At 44.8% G+C, this 18,654-nt stretch overlaps 1 protein-coding gene across 2 annotated transcripts in view; it reads left to right on the forward strand.

The window, feature by feature from the left end:
- LOC120048242 (fibroblast growth factor receptor-like 1) overlaps positions 1–17,046 on the forward strand; it is a 71,446-nt gene extending 54,400 nt beyond the window's left edge. For both annotated transcript variants that reach the window (XM_038994046.1, XM_038994047.1), the window contains 4 exons: positions 10,691–10,768; positions 11,639–11,923; positions 12,472–12,825; positions 13,298–17,046. In XM_038994046.1, the coding sequence (XP_038849974.1) occupies positions 10,691–10,768; positions 11,639–11,923; positions 12,472–12,825; positions 13,298–13,710 (1,130 nt within the window). In that variant the 3' untranslated portion in view covers positions 13,711–17,046. The remainder of the gene's footprint in view (positions 1–10,690; positions 10,769–11,638; positions 11,924–12,471; positions 12,826–13,297) is intronic.
- Positions 17,047–18,654: the final 1,608 nt, after the last annotated feature.

Raw genomic sequence — 18,654 nt, forward strand, 5'->3', positions numbered from 1 at the left:
GATTGGGGAAGCAGCGAACCCTCACTGTGAGGACAATGTTGCCTATACATTTTCTAATGAAGCCGGTGACGGAGGTGGTTAGCTCGTCAATGTTATCGGCGGAGTCTCGAAACATATTCCAATCAGCACTAGCAAAGCAGTCCTGTAGTATAATCTCTGATTCTGGTGACCATTTCTCAAACGGAGCGAGTCACGTGTACTTCCTGTTTGAATTTCTGCTTGTAAACAGGAAGCAGGAGTATGGAGTGATGATCTGATTTGCAGAATTACGGACGAGGGAGGGCCTTGTATGCTTGCTTGTGGAGAGAATAACAGTGGTCTACGACTATATCGTCCCTAGTGGCGTTGGAGACGTGTTGATGGAAGTTGGGCATCATGTGTCTTAGTGACCCAGAATTTCTGGCGAGCAGAACAGCAGCCTGGATGTAGGTTTTCTTGCTTGTTTACAGCCTTGTACAGTTGTGGCCAAAAGAATGACACAAATATTAATTTTCACAAAGTTTGCTGCTTCAGTGTCTTTAGATATTTTTGTCAGATGTTACTATGGAATACTGAAGTATAATTACAAGCGTTTCATTAGTGTCAAAGGCTTTTATTGACAATTACATGAAGTTGATGCAGAGTCAATATTTACAGTGTTAACCCTTCTTTTTCAAGACCTCTGCAATCCGCCCTGGCATGCTGTCAATTAACTTCTGGGCCACATCCTGACTGATGGCAGCCCATTCTTGCATAATCAATGCTTGGAGTTTGTTAGAATTTGTGGCTTTTTGTTTGTCCACCCGCCTCTTGAGGATTGACCACAAGTTCTCAATGGGATTAAGGTCTGGGGAGTTTCCTGGCCATGGATCCAAAATATCGATGTTTTATTCCCCGAGCCATGATGGAGCACCTTACGGCAAGGTGCTCCATCATGCTGGAAAAAGCATTGTTCGTCACCAAACTGTTCCTGGATGGTTGGGAGAAGTTGCTCTCGGAGGATGTGTTGGTACCATTCTTTATTCATGGCTGTGTTCTTAGGCAAAATTGTGAGTGAGCCGGTTCCCTTGGCTGAGAAGCAACCCCACACATGAATGGTCTCAGGATGCTTTACTGTTGGCATGACACAGGACTGATGGTAGCGCTCACCTTGTCTTCTCCAGACAAGCTTTTTTCTGGATGCCCCAAACAATCGGAAAGGGGATTCATCAGAGAAAATGACTTTACCCCAGTCCTCAGCAGTCCAATCCCTGTACCTTTTGCAGAATATCAGACTGTTCCTGATGTTTTTCCTGGAGAGAAGTGGCTTCTTTGCTGCCCTTCTTGACACCAGGCCATCCTCCAAAAGTCAGATGCACTCACACCTGCCTGCTGCCATTCCTGAGCAAGCTCTGTACTGGTGGTGCCCCGATCCCGCAGCTGAATCAACTTTAGGAGACGGTCCTGGCACTTGTTTGACTTTCTTGGGCGCCCTGAAGCCTTTTTCACAACAATTGAACCGCTCTCCTTGAAGTTCTTGATGATCCGATAAATGGCTGATTTAGGTGCAATCTTACTGGCAGCAATATCCTTGCCTGTGAAGCCCTTTTTGTCCAAAGTAATGATGACGGCACGTGTTTCCTTGCAGGTAACCATGGTTGACAGAGGAAGAACAATGATTCCAAGCACCACCCTCCCTTTGAAGCTTCCAGTCTGTTATTCGAACTCAATCAGCATGACAGAGTGATCTCCAGCCTTGTCCTCGTCAACACTCACACCTGTGTTAACGAGAGAATCACTGACATGATGTCATCTGGTCCTTTTGTGGCAGGGCTGAAATGCAGTGGAAATGTTTTTGCGGGATTCAGTCCATATGCATGACAGAGAGGGACTTTGCAATTAATTGCAATTCATCTGATCACTCTTCATAACATTCTGGAGTATATGCAAATTGCCATCATACAAACTGAGGCAGCAGACTTTGTGCCAGCTTGTTATTTTTCTTATCCAGGGGTGGAATGTATACAACAATCACGTTAACAGCTGAAAACTCCCTCAGGGGGTATTCCAAGATGGGTGAACACTGGGTCAACACTTCCACCGCACTGAAGTTAGCACACCAGTTGGAGTTAATGTAGAGGCAACTCCCCCCTCAATTTCCACGACTTACCTGTCCTGTCCGCCCGGTGAATGGAGAATCCATCGAGTTGTATAGCCATGTTTCAGAAAACCTAAGAATATTGCATTTTTGAGAGTCCCGTTGGTAGCAAATCCTCGATCTGCGTTCATCCATCTTTTTATCGAGTGACTACATTGGCCAGTAGACTTGAGGTAAGAGGTGGCTGGTTTTCCCTTCATCTTAATATCGCCAGGATCCATCCCCTCTTGCCTCTGTAACGCCAGCATTTCCTCTTGGCTAACCTGAACATTGGGTCGGAATTACAAAGAAAGCCCAGGGCAGATGTGTCCAAGTTGACTCCGGAATTGGGGAAAGTAAAAGTTCTTGTCGGTTGTAAGAAATAGTAGTGGATACATTTCGGGAATATAAAGTAAAAATAATCGGCCCCAATTAATCGGCCATTCCGATTAATCGGCCCTAATTAATCGGCCATTCCGAGTAATCGATCGACCTCTAGTCCACATATTCTAAGTCAGAACCGTCCAGAGTAGTGATGCTAGTCGGGCGGGCAGGTGTGGGCAGCGATCGGTTGAACAGCATGCATTTGGTTTTACTAGCGTTTAAGAGCAGTTGGAGGCCACGGAAGGAGTGTTGTATGGCATTGAAGCTTGTTTGGAGGTTAGTTAACACAGTGTCCAAAGAAGGGCCAGGTGTATACAGAATGATGTCGTCTGCGCAGAGGTGGATCAGGGAATCACCCGCAGCAAGAGCGACATCGTTGATATATACAGAGAAAAGAGTCGGCCCGAGAATTTAACCCTGTGCTACCCCCATAGAGACTGCCAGAGGTCCGGACAAGAGGCCCTCTGATTTGACACACTGAACTCTGTCTGAGAAGTAGTTGGTGAACCAGGCGAGGCAGTCATTTGAGAAATCAAGGCTGTTGAGTCTGCCGATAAGAATATGGTGATTGACAGAGTCGAAAGCCTTGGCCAGGTCGATGAAGACGGCTGCACAGTACTGTCTTTTATCGATGGCGGTTATGATATTGTTTAGTACCTTGAGCGTGGCTCAAGGTACTAAACCCGTGACCAGCTCGGAAACCGGATTGCACAGCAGAGAAGGTATGGTGGGATTCGAAATGGTCAGTGATCTGTTTATTAACTTGGATTTCGAATACTTTAGAAAGGCAGGGCAGGATGGATATACGTCTGTAACAGTTTGGGTCTAGAGTGAAAATAAGAATGTGTTCTTACCTGACTTAGTTAAATAAAGGTGTAAAAAATGTAATAAAAAAAATAAAAAAAGGCAAAATCGGCGTCCAAAATTACCGATTTCCGATTGTTATGAAACTCTTTAGGGATCACGGACGATACGAAAGAGAGGTTGAAGAGACTGGAAATAGAAGTTGCAACAATGGCGGCGGATCATTTTAGAAAGAGAGGGTCCAGATTGTCGAGCCCAGCTGATTTGTATGGGTCCAGGTTTTGCAACTCTTTCAGAACATCTGCTATCTGGATTTGGGTGAAGGAGAAGCTGGAGAGGCTTGTGCAAGTAGCTGCGGGGGGTGCTGAGCTGTTGGCCGAGGTTGGGGTAGCCAGGAGGAAAGCATGGCCAGCCGTAGAGAAATGCTTATTGAAATTCTCGATTATCGTGGATTTATCGGTGGTGACAGTGTTACCTAGCCTTAGTGCAGTGAGCAGCTGGGAGGAGGTGCTCTTATTCTCCATGGACTTTACAGTGTCCCAAAACTTTTTGGAGTTAGAGCTACAAGATGCAAAGTTCTGTTTGAAAAAGCTAGCCTTTTGAAAAAGCTAGATGGAGTGTCACATTGTTAACTTCTCTTGGGTAGGGGGCAGCATTCGGAATTTTGGATGAAAAGCATGCCCAAATTAAACTGCCAGCTACTCATCCCCAGAAGATAAGATATGCATATTATGAGTAGATTTGGATAGAAAACACTCTGATGTTTCTAAAACTGTTTGAATCATGTCTGTGAGTATAACATAACTTATTTAGCAGGCGAAACCCAGAGGACAAACCATTCAGACCATTTTTTTTTTTTTGAGGTCACTCTCTTTTCAATGTTTTTTCATTGGGAAACCAGATTTCTAAGGGACCTTCTTGCAGTTCTTACCTCTTCCACTGACTGTCAACAGTCTTTAGAAATTGGTTGAGGTTATTCCTTTGTGTAATGAAGAAGTACGGCCACCTTGAAGGAGGGTCACTCGAAGTGTCCTGTTTGTTAGAAGCGCATGAGCAGAAAGCTAGCTACAGTTGGTTTTAATCCTGTATTGAACACAGATTGTGCATGACACAAGTCATTTTTCCAACAATGTTCACAGACAGATTATTTTACTTATAAGTCACTGTATCAAAGTTCCAGTGGGTCACAGGTTTACATACACTAAGTTGACTGTGCCTTTAATCAGCGAAATGGGCAGGCTGAGCTAGTTAGCAGTTAGCATTGGATAGCCAACTACAAACTTCATAATATATAACTGGTTAAAATACATATAATTGGCATGTCTCATATGTAAACATTAAAATACAAATAATGTGAGCCTTAATTTGTGCAAGTAAAACCATTAGGAGTTATAAATATGAATTGCAGCCACCATTTTGTCTCACAGTGTTACATGCAAAGCAAGCCAGCAGCTAGCCTGGCTTAATTCGGTAAGTTTTCACTCAGTTTTTTACTCTGCGAACTTGTGCACTGCTGTATGATTATGCAAAATACAAGTAAGACATAGTACATCTAATCGATTCTTAAAAAGTTCTGCAGCTGCACAATTAACAGGATCATGACTGGCTGCATCACCGCATTGTATGGCAACTGCTTGGCATCCGACCGCAAGACGCTACAGAGGGTAGTGCGTACCCCCAGTACATCACTGGGACCGAGCTCCCTGCCATCCAGGACCTCTATACCAGGCGGTGTCAGAGGAAGGCCCTAAACGTTGTCAATGACTCCAGCCACTCAAGTCATAGATTGTTCTTTCTGCTACCGCACGCCAAGCGGTACCGAAGCACCAAGTCTGGAACCAACAGGATCCTGAACAGCTTCTACCCCCAAGCCGTAAGACAGCTAAATAGTTAGTCCGTGTAAATATTTGGTTCACTATTTAACTATCTGCATTGACTCTTATTGCACATTTTTTGGACTCATCACATTACGCTGCTGCTCCTGTTACTATCTGTCACTTTATTCGTAGTTATATGTACATATCTACCTCAATTACCTCATACCCCTGCACATTGACCCGGTACTTGTACCCTTGTATGTAGCAAAGTTATAGTTACTCATTGTGTATCTATTATTACTTTAGTTTTTTAAGTGTTTTACTTTTCTATTGTTTCTCTATTTTCTTACTCGCTGAATGGTTAGGAAGGGCCCGTCAGTAAGCGTTTCACTGTTAGTCCACACCTGTTGTTTAAGAAGCATGTGATGAATAACATTTGATTTGCTTTGATTTTGATTTATCTAACCAAACTGTACCTTCTGATTATGTCGGAGCACAAGATCTGTTGATCGCTGGAGTCAGGTATTTAGCACAAAGGCTTTCAGAGGCCCTGAAAAATATATTAAGGTTTTTCTTCTTTGAGGTTTATTGGCAGACTACAACCTATAAGGTGTATTGCCGCCACCTACTGTACGGGGGTAGTTCGTGGGACTAAAATTAGAAGAACGAAGGGGGGTTGTCAGGGAACGCACCATTGTCAGGGAACACCTCCTTGTCAGGGAACGCCCCATTGTCAGGGAACACCTCCTTGTCAGGGAACGCCCCATTGTCAGGGAACACCTTCTTGTCAGGAAACGCTAGCATTCAGACCATTCTTAATTAGAGGGCTGGAAAGTCAATACCCCTAGCTCAAAGTTGAATTGGAACACCACTCTGACTTGATGCGGCTCGCGGGACCGCGCAAAACAGAGGGGGAGTGCTAAGGGGGGTATTGGGATTGAGCCTTTTATTGTGGATACACACAGAACATAATACTTAACTGCAGGTTTCAGAACTTATAAAATGCATCGGACTTGACATTTATGACCAACGGGATGGAACCACTTGTACCCGGAGATGTTATTTTCGCGAATGTTGACATTATATTTTTACTTGGTAATGTTCATGCTCCGAGGATCTATTCTTTATATACATTTTCTACATTTTCATCTCACCAATCAACCACACCATCAATTCCAAATTGATCCGTGCAATACGATACCATTCCATTACAATTTAAAGATACTGTACATTAAAGTAATAGATACAGAAATGTAAGAGTAACCATGGAATAGCACGTTTCAATACTGAATAGGGATCGGTTTGCAGTGTTCCATGTCAAAAGAACCTGCACATTAATCATACTGTGTATTTGAACAATGTTAAATAAGAGTGAATTAGAAAGTGTTTAATCATCTAAACACTGAACTACTTTAGTTTGATTTCTTCCTCTGACTAAAAAACCCAGCTTCCATCCTCTTACACTACCATAAGTGGGACAACAAAAGGATATTTCTTCCCTAAAATGACAGTCAATGACAGTGTGTTTGCATCCCAGCTGTGTGTGCTGAACCCGACAGCCCACGGGACTCTGTACACATTGGAAACTGAGGTGCAGCAGGTCCTCTTTCCCCTCACACAGGTGGCCACAATTGGAATACAGAGCCCATTGATGGCAGGAGATCAAACCCGGGTTCCGATGCAACAAACTACAGAGCTCTGCTTGCAGTTACAAAAACACACACACATAGGCACACACACATGCAACATACGGCATAAATGCTGTGTTTTCCTTTTGTCTGAAAGATTGCGGTAGAAATCACTGAAATACTAGTCTGTTTGTGTTGACTTTAAACATAGAGAGCTGAACCTCTCAGTCCTTGAATGGGCTCCTGGATTGCTCTCTGTTTGCTTCTGGATTTAGAAGGTACTTATACAGTTGGCATTTGTAAAGGGTCCGACTGAGTTGTTAAAATAGCAGGTGTTTATCGTGGGGTCCCTAACAGTCTGAGTAAGGAAAAGTTGTAGCTATAGCTTAAGTTACCATCCCTGACTGAGTCACTGCCATGTTGCACTAGGCTGGCTCTCAGAATGTCAGCTCCAAATGCAGGTGTAGGTACATTGGTATCATGCTGTTTTGATTAAATGGAACCCACCCCTATCTGTTCAACAGATGGGGACAATGCACTTATGATCATCACTATGTCTTACTAGTGCTTTAGTTGTAGTCTGGATACCAGTCTTTTTAGCTAACATTCCACTCCTGTCATTTGCCAAAGAATGTTAGCTAATATTAGCTGAAAAGGTACCCAGGCTACTTTAGCTGTAATTTGTTAGTTTGCCGTTCCTATCTGCTACAGGGGAGCTTCAGAGCAGCTGGGTCCGGGCTCATATAGGGCAGTGGTACAGGGCATAGAAAAGATAGCCCAGGGGCCAAGAGTCAGCCCAGTAGGCCAAAGTGCAGCTTGTTTTGGCCCTCTGTCTCTCCTGGTGCTGAGGTCCAGAGAACCCTGGCCTGAAGTAGGACGTTGCGTGGTCCACGTCGTTCCCCCCTCTGTGCCAGTAATCCCTAAAAGAGTAGAGGAAATGCTTAATGCCGGGTCAATCCTCCGCTCGACAGAATAAGGCATCGCTAAATCTGACTTGCGCTTCCTTCCCGTGGACCCATGTCAGAGAGCAAGGCACCCTGGGTAATGCACATGGATTACCTTATGAAATGGGCTGAACACTGGAAACAGTTCACAGAATGTTTAATCGTTCATATTTCGGACCGAGATGGAACTCAGAAATTGCAACGCCTAATCATATTTAGTAAATAGTATTAGTCCTAAACTTTGTTGCCTTGGCTCAGTCTAAAATAACTTTAAAAGAAGCAAGTATCAGGTGGACAGCTTAGTGAAAAGGAATGTTTAAAAACATGTCAGAAAAAGAGATTCACTGTACCTTCATGTCTTTTGTTGAAGACCCTCGCTCTACAAAAGGAAGGTAAAAAAAGATTTGTGGAGCAGTGGAGGCTGCTGAGGGGATGACGGCTCATAATAATGGCTGGAATGGAGTCAATGGAATGGTATCAACCAAACGTGTTTGATACCATTCCATTGACTCCATTCCAGCCATTATTATGAGCCGTCCTCCCCTCAGCAGCCTCCACTGTTGTGGAGGGCCTCTGCGAATTGAGTCCTTCAATGCAAGCCAAGCATACATAGTTTGGCCATTAAAAGCGATTAAAACTCACACACCTAGGAAATGTTGTGAAATGTCAACATTTAATAGCGCTGAATCAGTCATGTTTAATGAACTTTGAAAATGTTAACACCTCAAAGATGCATCTGGTGCAATTTTGACTGTATATATCCTCAACAGGTTGTTAATCTGTCGGTCTTTCTGTGTTGTTAATTCTTTTGTATGCGTGTAGTGGGTAATGCAGTAAGGTATGTGCTGTGACCAAGGCTCGTAAATTTCCCCCTCCGTTAAGAGCCAGCCGTTAATACAGACCTGTGTAACAGCACCGAACTGTAATTTTTTCCATAAGCTAGGCTCTGGAGTTGTATAAATCAGAGAGCTGGGGGTGAAGACTGTAGCTAGTGCTGCACACTGTCAATCCTCAGGAGCTTTGAATGTGTTGAGTTGGAATAACAGTCCCTCTTGGATTTCACTCTCTAGTTTCTGCTCAAAAGGCATAAAAGATTACAGTAATTAATGTGGCTTTGAGATAAATCTTAATTAGTTTGAAGCTGGGGGGTTAACCTTGGTCCTGCAGGGACTAGGTGCTAATTTGATAGTTTGGTTAAATGTCTGTGTTGTGTAATGCTTTTGTCCGACCATCTTTGCGTCCATGGGTTATTATCTGATCTTGGTACATCAATCTAAAAGATGTTGTGGTAACGCTCTGGTTCTGAGAGTTTTTAGCCCTTCACCACTCAATTGAACTGTGAAACCACAATTGAACTGTGAAGAGTTGGCTTGGCCTGGTCTCAACTGCCTGCCAGTGAATAAAAGTGGGCAGTAGACACTGACCCACCCACCCTCTTGCTACTAGACTAGACTGTCCAGACTGAGATCCAGTGTCTCTAAATTAAAATCCTAGAAGGACATGACCCTGTTGGAAAACAGAGCCCTACACCAACACCGAACTCAGGGATTTACATTTCTGTTGACCAAACACCTGGCCCTCTCGAGCTACCAGCCTCGTTACTTGGCAGACATGAAAGCAAATGCACTGTGGAGTTATAAAAACAGGCCTGTCACAGGGCACCCAAACAGTAAATGTGTGAAATGCAGAATTGTGCCTGAAGAAAGGGGGAAATGAGTTTGTTTTGTTGAGAAACCTGACATCCCTCATACTGCGTGTCTTTGTTTGACTTTCCATAAATCAGGGAGAGTTTTTGATGGGCGGGTTGCCGCGCGTGAGGGGGGATTGATTTTCTGCAGGCATGGAGTGATGTTTGGATGTATATCAAGAAATCTATTGCTATTTCATGGAGGCTATATTACTGTATGTTTTTCTAGGCAAGAAATTTGGCTTTTGATTAGAGGGTAGGGATCTGATCAAACGAGGGTGCGTATTGTTATTGAGTACAGTTGAACTTGAAGGAATGATTTGCAACATGTTCTCTGTGTGTGTGCTCAGATTTAAGTGCACAGTGTAATCAAAATAACCTCTCATAGTGCCTTTAGTGTTTGAATGTGCATTAGACAGACTTGAAGAAAGGGTACTGTGGAGGGAGGGAGTGTAGGGGCCTAGAGTGTAAGGAGCATTACTGAGTGATAATGAAGCTGTCAGATGCCCTATCATCAGTGGTGCTCTCCTCTCTTCTGAACATGCCGGTCATGTGGTGGAGGGAGGAGCGGGGGAGAGGGTGGTGTAACCAGAGTACCATACAGCAACTCATTTTACCACTTAGTCAGATATTACCATCCAGCACTATAAAAATACTTTCTTCGTTTTCTTCTATTTGCATTTCAAATATATTCTCAGTCCAAATAGCTGAATTTGAAGACGTTGTCTTCAAATCAATGCACGTGGAGCTCGCAGGTGGTCCAAGACAGTTCTCGGCTTGCTCTTTTCACAAGCATCGGTTTTTGATTGAGATCTTCAGCGCAGGCCAGCCAGTCCAATATTAGCACAGATGGCCACTGACAATAGATAAGTAATGTATCTGTTCAAACAAGTTTCCATTGGTTTATCCAGTCCCACCTGTTGTAATGTCTGATTCTTGCTTCTCTGATGAACTGCTCTGTGAGAATATGGCCACATCTTGAAGTGGTTTTGTGGCGTGAAGTATGGCAGATCTGTTTGGCATTGACTCATCATTGTTAATCCATCTCCTGGAGTGAGATACTGGGGGTGGCAGTACAAAGCTTTGAGCAGGACGAGTCACAGAGATGAGATAGGAGATATGATCTGGGGTCTTCAGCATCGTGTCCCATGTTACTGGACACTGGATTCTGGTTCTGTCCTAATCCCACTCCTACAGCCATTAGAGCGTATTGGGTCACAGCTAGAGCTGTAAAGGAGGTTACAGTGAGTTATAAAACGGAGGGTTTTTTTCTCCCACTGACCGTAATGCTAAGCTAACTTTGTCTGTCTTGTCTCTCTCTCTGTCTGTAGATGACGCCAGCACTGGGAGGGATGGAACTGGAACAGCGGGAGACGCAGAATACAGCACTGACCAGTCAGGGAAATTTGGTAAGACACTGAGCACTCTCTCTCTGACCTTTATCTCTTGTTTCATCTGACCCCAGTTCATTTAGAAACAGGGCATTCTCTTACTGCTGGGTATGTAGTGGCCGGTACTCTAGTTAGGGGGTGTAGGTCTAGTTTTGCATATGGCCACACCTGGACCCACTCTGCCCTGTGTGTGCTTTTCTGACACACACACACAAATAACCCCCCACTCACCCCAACAGCAGGGTACTGTTTGCTTTGGTAATTGCCTCTGACAGGCCAGAGAGCAGGCTATTTAAGTGAAGTGTGATTGGGGAAACATTCCATCTCTCCCCTCTCTCTCTCTCTCTCTCTCTCCGTTGGCTGCCCCCTTGGACTCAGTGGCTGCAGAATGTAGCCGTGTTCTACCCTGATCAAAAGCGGGCTGCCACGAGTATTTTTGCACTGTGAAGTGTGGTGGTGAAGTGCTCCCACTGAGCTGTGGCCCTCTCTGCTCTTAGCTCTCTAGAAGGCCAGACCAGTCTTATCAAACTGGAGTCCACTACTGTATATATTTTATCCTATTGACTCAATCTCAGCACAGTTTATATACAACAAGCGTTGAACTGCTGAGTGAAACTTGTTTTGTGAATGTGCCTCTTGGCAGGTTACATTATGCTGAGTAGTGCTACCACACCAGAAATACTGTTGGGTGTTAGAAAAGTTGTCAAATAAACAGACCTTAATTTTTTTCTAAGTCATGCAGCGTCATTCATTGCAGTATTTAATAGCTGTCTGATGTGCATACCATTATAAAACTTGTAAAAACATTGCTGTGATGTTCTCCCCAACAACACTATTTCTTTGATTGTAAACGTACTTTATTGTAAACAACCCTTTCTTTGATCACAGTCCGACCACGCTTCACACAGCCAGCCAAGATGAGGAAGCGCGTGATAGCCAGGCCAGTGGGCAGCTCAGTACGGCTGAAGTGCATGGCTAGCGGGAACCCTCGTCCAGATATCGTGTGGGTGAAGGACAGCAAGCCGCTGACCCCTGGGGAGGTGGGCGAGGACCGTAAGAAGAAGTGGACTCTGAGTCTGAAGAACCTGACCCCTGAGAACAGCGGGAAGTATACCTGCCACGTTTCCAACCGGGCTGGAGAGATCAATGCCACATACAAAGTGGAAGTCATCCGTAAGTTTGGTCACTTACTTTCAGTATAGATTTATTCGTTGTTGGTTGATTCATAGACTTGGGTCAGTGTTGAATGGTAAGGTTGGATTAGCATTGAGCTAGGGTTGAAGTAGAGTATTGATGCAGTTGAGTTTGGAGGTTGGGCATGAACTAGTGTTCACTGGTCAAATTGGTTTATAGTTGAGTATTGAGGATGGGGTTTGGGTTTAGGTTGGTAGTGGTTGATTTGAGTGTTGAGCTGTGAGGTTGGGTTAGAGCTGGGCTGGCTTGGTGTGGTGAGTCTCGGGCTCCCTCTCTCTATTGCCATCTGCTCCTCATTATATCCCAGCTGTGTGCTGACTTCAAAAACACATGTTTCTACCAAACACAGAAGCGGTGAGGATGAAGTGAATGCAGCTTGTGCTTTCTCGTGTCAAATGTGGCATTTTCTTCATCAACCTCATCCTATTCTAGCCGCAGCACGGAGAAAGAGAGGAAAGGAAAGCGCTGAACATGGCAATAACTTTGCTGTTAATTTGAAAACTATCTCCTTTGTCTTTCCATCACAGAGCGGACAAACTCCAAGCCCATCCTGACTGGCACTCATCCGGTGAACACCACAGTAGACTATGGTGGCACCACCTCGTTCCAGTGCAAGGTGCGCAGTGACGTCAAGCCGGTGATTCAGTGGCTGAAGCGGGTGGAGCCGGGGAACGAGAACAAGTACAACTCCACCATCGAGGTGGGCGACCATCGCTTCGTGGTGCTGCCCACGGGAGATGTATGGTCCAGGCCAGATGGCTCCTACCTCAACAAGCTGCTCATCACCCGCGCCAAGGATGAGGATGCTGGCATGTACATCTGCCTGGGCGCCAACACCATGGGCTACAGCTTCCGCAGTGCCTTCCTCACCGTGCTGCCAGGTGAGTGGAACACCCTGCTACACCTTTACCTTGTTACACCCTGTTTAATCATAACACTCTGTTACAACCATATAGCACGCTACTACACCCTTACTCTGTTACATTCTTAGTCTGTTACATCCTGTTTAACCATAACACCCTGCTACACACTTACCCTGTTACATTCTTACACTGTTACACCCTGTTTTTACCATAGCTACACTCTTACCCTGTTACATTATTACTCTGGGTACACCCAGTTTAACCATAAGACCCTGCTACACCATTAGCCTGTTAGATTATTACTCTGTTACAACAATGTCATATCCTGTTACATCCACAACCAAACAAAACATGGCCTCATGCACAACTGAAGTGTTTTTTTGTTGTCATGGTTTTATTTTCTACTGTATGTATTCTCCATCAAGTTTTAATAGTGACATTTGACCAAGCTTCTCATAACTCCTCAAATCTCCTCTTCTCTCCGCTCCAGACCCAAAGCCTCACCACATCCCCGTCCCCACAGCCATCTCTCCCAGCCTGCCCTGGCCTGTGATCATTGGCATCCCAGCCGGCGTGGTGTTCATCCTGGGTACTGTTCTGCTGTGGTTCTGCCAGTCCAAACACCATTGCTCCTCTGGAAGGGTAGTTACCACCCACGCCTCACAGCGCCCGCCCCCCCGGGTGCCAGCCTGCCCACCACATAGCGGGGACAAAGACTGCCTGGGCTCTCTCACCTACGAGGAGTACATTACTCAGCAGCAGCAGCTCCTTCTGGCCCAGGGAGGCAATGGCCTGGAGGTCCCCAAAGTCTACCCAAAGATCTACACGGACATTCACACACACACCCACTCACACGTGGATGGCAAAGTGCACCAACACCAGCACATTCACTACCAGTGTTAGTTGCCACTGTCTCGACAGGGATGCTCATATGTACAAAAGCCCTAATTAATGCAGTGTTGGGTCGGCTCCCACCACCTACACCTTCGCCTCCTCCACGTGCCCAGTCCTGCCTTGATCCTACAGACCCAGACAAACAGTCTGGGCCCGGGTGCTTCACACAAACCCCCTGACTGCTACATACTGTTCTGTACTGAACAAAACCTAGGGGAACATGGATCCAGTCAGGATAGAACCCTCCATGAGGTACAGAACAAGGGACATGGCAATGCCGTTCAGGAATCCCACATGTAATAATGTGAGTCCAAATGGAGTAACATTTCATACAGACATTTCACATTAAACTCCACTCTGCAGAGAAATAGCAACATTTGTTTCTCTAGTCTAGAACAATATGAGCAAACTCACAGTGGCTGAAATGAGTGAATGTATACATTTAGCTATGTCTCATTTGAGAGTCTTTACTCTGTATGAAAATGGCAGCATTTCCTGCAACACCCCATCTCCTCTCTGGCCTGTTTTCATGTGCAGTGACTTTGTAAGGAGCTAAAAGGATCATGTACATTAGCTCTGGATTTTTGTCAGATGCACAACCTCAGCGAGTAACAAAAGGAGTAAGGTGCGATGTAAAGTGTTTGCAGATTTTATGGTTTGGTGATGGATTGTATCAGAATCCTCATGTGCCATCCTGAGTACCTCAGAAGCAGGTCAACCAGCAGAGACAAAGTGTGAGTGAGTAAACAAAGGTCGAATGTATTCTGTTTCTCAAAATGGTTATCGTCAAGGAAAAGGACCTGCAAGGCATTACAATATATATTTTGTCTATTGTATGTGTACGTGAATGAAAAATTATTTATCTGTAGTAGGAAATGGTATGAAATCCTTTAAAGAAGGTTTCTTTACTGGAGGTAAAGGTCCCTAAAGCGTGAAACACACAGAGAATCTTACTACCAATAGACTGCCGATAGGTACTTGTTGCGTGCCGACCCGGTAGCGTTGAACCTGACGTTTCTACTTGTAGAATTGCAATACTGTTCAGTGGCCAACGACTTGACTTTGAGCCAATCAGAGAGCATGAACCCCCACGTGGGGAACACAACGAGTGACAACAAAAAGGAAAAAAGAGGGCATTTTCTCCGTACATCCACAGTCATGAGCCAGTCACACTTCATATGCAACGTAGGCTATGGACTGGTAGCTAGCTAAGTGCACAGACTAGAGGTCTCACGGGTCCAAAAGGTTCTGAAATGGACCTGGGGCTTTCCCACCCTGACCCGATATAACAGACGCGACGACAACGAGACCCGTTCCGAACAGACCTGGTCGGAGCCAGACCCGGTTCGATCTGAGTAAGGGAAGCCGCAGAAAAGTCATTTTTTTAAGCTACTTTATTAACCGGAGCTAATAAAGCGTGAGGGGAGAGAGAGATGCCGCTCTAGCAAGTGGTGGAGCATGGAGGGAGAGACAGCAACCAACCAAGCCAACTCACGCGATAGTAGACTAATAGCTTCCATAGCTAGGTTATTTATCAACAAATATGATTACGTAGTACTTGTCTTGACTGCATCAAACCGGGAAAAGCTAGCTATCTTTAGCTAGCTAGGCTAATTGAGGCTGCGGGCATGTGCTTTCTCTTCCTACAGTTACAAATAACAACAATTCCATTCAGAATATTAAGTAGCAGCCTTCCCGTTGGCTCTTGGTTGTTGTAGCCTATTCTTCTTCTTTAACTTTTAATTCCGTCATTTTTATTCCATCTTCCATTGATTAGATATCTCCTAAATGTGCCACACACTTTTGGTTCTACGACTGAATAGCCTTTTGCTGCTTTGATGACTTATGATTGGCCAACAACAACAAGCTACATGCGCCACGCTCCACTCTCGTGAAAAACAGCATAAATTATCAACATTTCTCTCTCTCTCTACAGAATCACATTCGGATATGTACAGGCTCTTCCGGACAAGTCAGTTAAAATTACACATACCGGAGGCCTTTGACAATCATATCAGATCTGACCCAGACCCGTGACATTATTTAGAATTCTGGATCCGGACCCGCTCGGGTCTTGGGTATTCAGGTACAGGTGGATCCTTGAAGACTTCTAGCACAGACGCATTGCACACAACACTGAATACTTCTTCCAATTTACTAACCACTGTAGCTAGTATTGACATTATAATTAAATCACAATGGATTCATTTACATGAAACAGCTGCCTGTGTTAGCTGTCGAGTTAGTGCAGTGTCCTATGTTGTGCTAGCTTGCGAATATGCTGACTTTAGCTAGCTAGCTAAACATTTGGCTATGGGCTAGCACTGGCACTATGGGATTATGGAGAGTGAATTAAATTGGTCTGACCCGGACCTCCTGGGCACCCAATCACAAAAGAGTCAATCAATTCTTGAATGCTCGTCCCTACTTACCACAGCCACAAAGTCATACAGGCCGCCTATTCCTACAATTTATCATATTAAAATGTGATTTTAAACCTAATCCTAACTTTAACCATAAACACACTGTTAACCTTATGCCTAAACTTAAATTAAGGCTTAAGCAAATGTTGGTATAAATTAATTTTTACTATAGACAATGTTGACTTTGTGGCTGTGGTAACTAGTGGAAACCCTTTTGAATTCTCAGGTGACAATCTTTATTTTTTTGTCTCTTGTCCTTTGGATGTGTGTGTATAATGTGTGCATAACTCTGACCACTATATGAAAGTGTGTAATATGTCTTTGACTGCTCATGTAATGGCACCCTTTTTAAGCTTTGCGAAGGGAGACGGAAAGCTTGCCAAAAACCAAATAACAGTATGTCAAGATTGCTGCATTGTCTGTGAAAAGTGTCCTCAATCCGAATTGTTCATTTGTTTTTTCTTTTATCCCAGTGTTTATGTGTCAAAGCTAATGGACTGCCAGATTATTAATCCATGCACTTATTCCAAGTATGTTGATCGAAGTAGTGTTAAAGTTAAGCTATTGCCTTCAGCTTTCTTTTGAGGAATCTAGGACCATGGAATATCCCATGTCGAATTGACTTAAAAATGTAAAAGTAATTGTCTAGACTAAGACAATTTTTCTCCTACAATTGAGCATTATGTAATTTTTGTATCCCAAAAAAAGACCAACTCATCAGTGGATTACATTTTGTCTTAGAGTTACAGTGTAAGCTATATAGCAAATACGTAAGTGTAAAAAATATTTATATGTGCTGTTCAGATATATGGTAATCTTTGTATTGACAATCTTGTACAGTCTATTGTCTTTTAGGTTAAAAAAGATTTTTGTCACATGGAAACATTTTAATCATTTTATTATCACCATTAAAATGATAGTAAATCTTCACAATTTGTGTTTGATATTAAGTTGTTCAGTAAATAGTGCTGTGTACAATGTATTGTGAGAGTTCAGTGACCAGCCAGAGGAAGATGACACAACAGCACCCTCCTCAGGTGATAAGTACTCAGTGTAAAGCCAATTAGTACACAGCTGGGCCCACTAATTGCTTTGTGTCTTCCTCTAAATAGGTGTGCCAGGAGAGGAGCTGGGGAAGGATTGGGAGTATAGACGGGGACCTGTGAGGACGTCGGTTTTTCCTACCTCAGAGAAAGCTTCTGTGACTGGGAACCTTGTCTCTCTGTTAACCTAGGCAGGATTTAGGTAGAGAGGAGTAGCTGTTTGTTGTTTGCTTTCCCTTTTTGGCCACAGCCTTTTGGTCAACGGCTTAGTTTATGTTTATTTGTTTTGGTGTTTCAGTGTTGGACGTTCCCTGAGTTATTTTGGCCGGCAAAAGAAGACCCGTTTAGTAAACGTTACAAAAGAAAAGGAGTCACAACCACTGCCTCTGGTCTGTTCATTTCATGCCTCCCGCCTGTGTTAGTGTGCTTTGGACAAGCTGAGCCATTCACAACTGGTGGAGAATGCAGATACTTTGAGGCAAGACCACAACCTGTGGTTTATATATATTTTTTTATTATTATCGGAAGCCCACTACACCCGCTGATAGGCATGAGCAAAGAATTGCTGTGTCAGCTAACGGCCTGCGCTTTCGCCCAACAGGAGACCGTAGACCTTCTCCGGTCAGAAATAGCAGACCGCCCGTCTCCCAGGGACTGTAGGATGCTCAATGTCAACGTGCTGATTCCATGTCTGATGGAGGACGGCGATGTGGAGGCCTACCTTCTGGCCTTCGAACAAATGGCGCAGAGATAGAGATGGCCTCAGGACGAATGGGCGGGCCGCCTGGCTCCCCTGCTCACAGGCAACGCCCCGGGCGTACTATGACATTGTGAGGAAGGGGCTGCCGTGGATTATTCAGATCTGAAGACGGAGATTCAGTCCCGCTATCAGCTGAACTCTAGAGACCAGGCCCAGAGGTTAGCAGGATGGTCGACAAGGCCAGGCCAGCACCGACCCCATAGTCAAGACTTTTAGTAAGGTCATGCCTCAGGGCCCTATACAGTGTTTCAAGTGCACCACATATGGTCATATGGCTAGGCACTGCCCCAGTGTAGACATCCCTATGCCCACTGAATCATCAGCCACCCCCTGTGACCAGGTGGAATGTCCCGCACCACAGGTATGTTGGCATGTGGAGCTGGCCCCGGCTCGGTGTTTGCCAGTATGCGTAAGAGGAAGGACTGCGAGGCCTTCCTGGATTCGGGAAGCATGGTGTCTCTGGTACGGGAGGTCCTGGCCAACACGCTCCGTCTCGAGGCGGAAACTGCCATAGCCTGCATCCACGGGGACACCAACGCTACCCTACAGCCCGAGTCAGCTTCCATTACCCCTGCCGGGAAGACAACCCTGATCGTCGGGTTGTTCCCCAAATGACGGTACCGGTGCTACTGGGGAGGGACTGCCCCCTGTTCAAGCTTCTGTGGAGGAAGGCGGGGCGAGGGAGTGGCCCCGATAGATCACACAGACAGACACAACTCTAATCGCC

This window comes from Salvelinus namaycush, chromosome 5 (assembly GCF_016432855.1).
Source record: "Salvelinus namaycush isolate Seneca chromosome 5, SaNama_1.0, whole genome shotgun sequence".
Classification (NCBI taxonomy): Eukaryota; Metazoa; Chordata; class Actinopteri; order Salmoniformes; family Salmonidae; genus Salvelinus; species Salvelinus namaycush.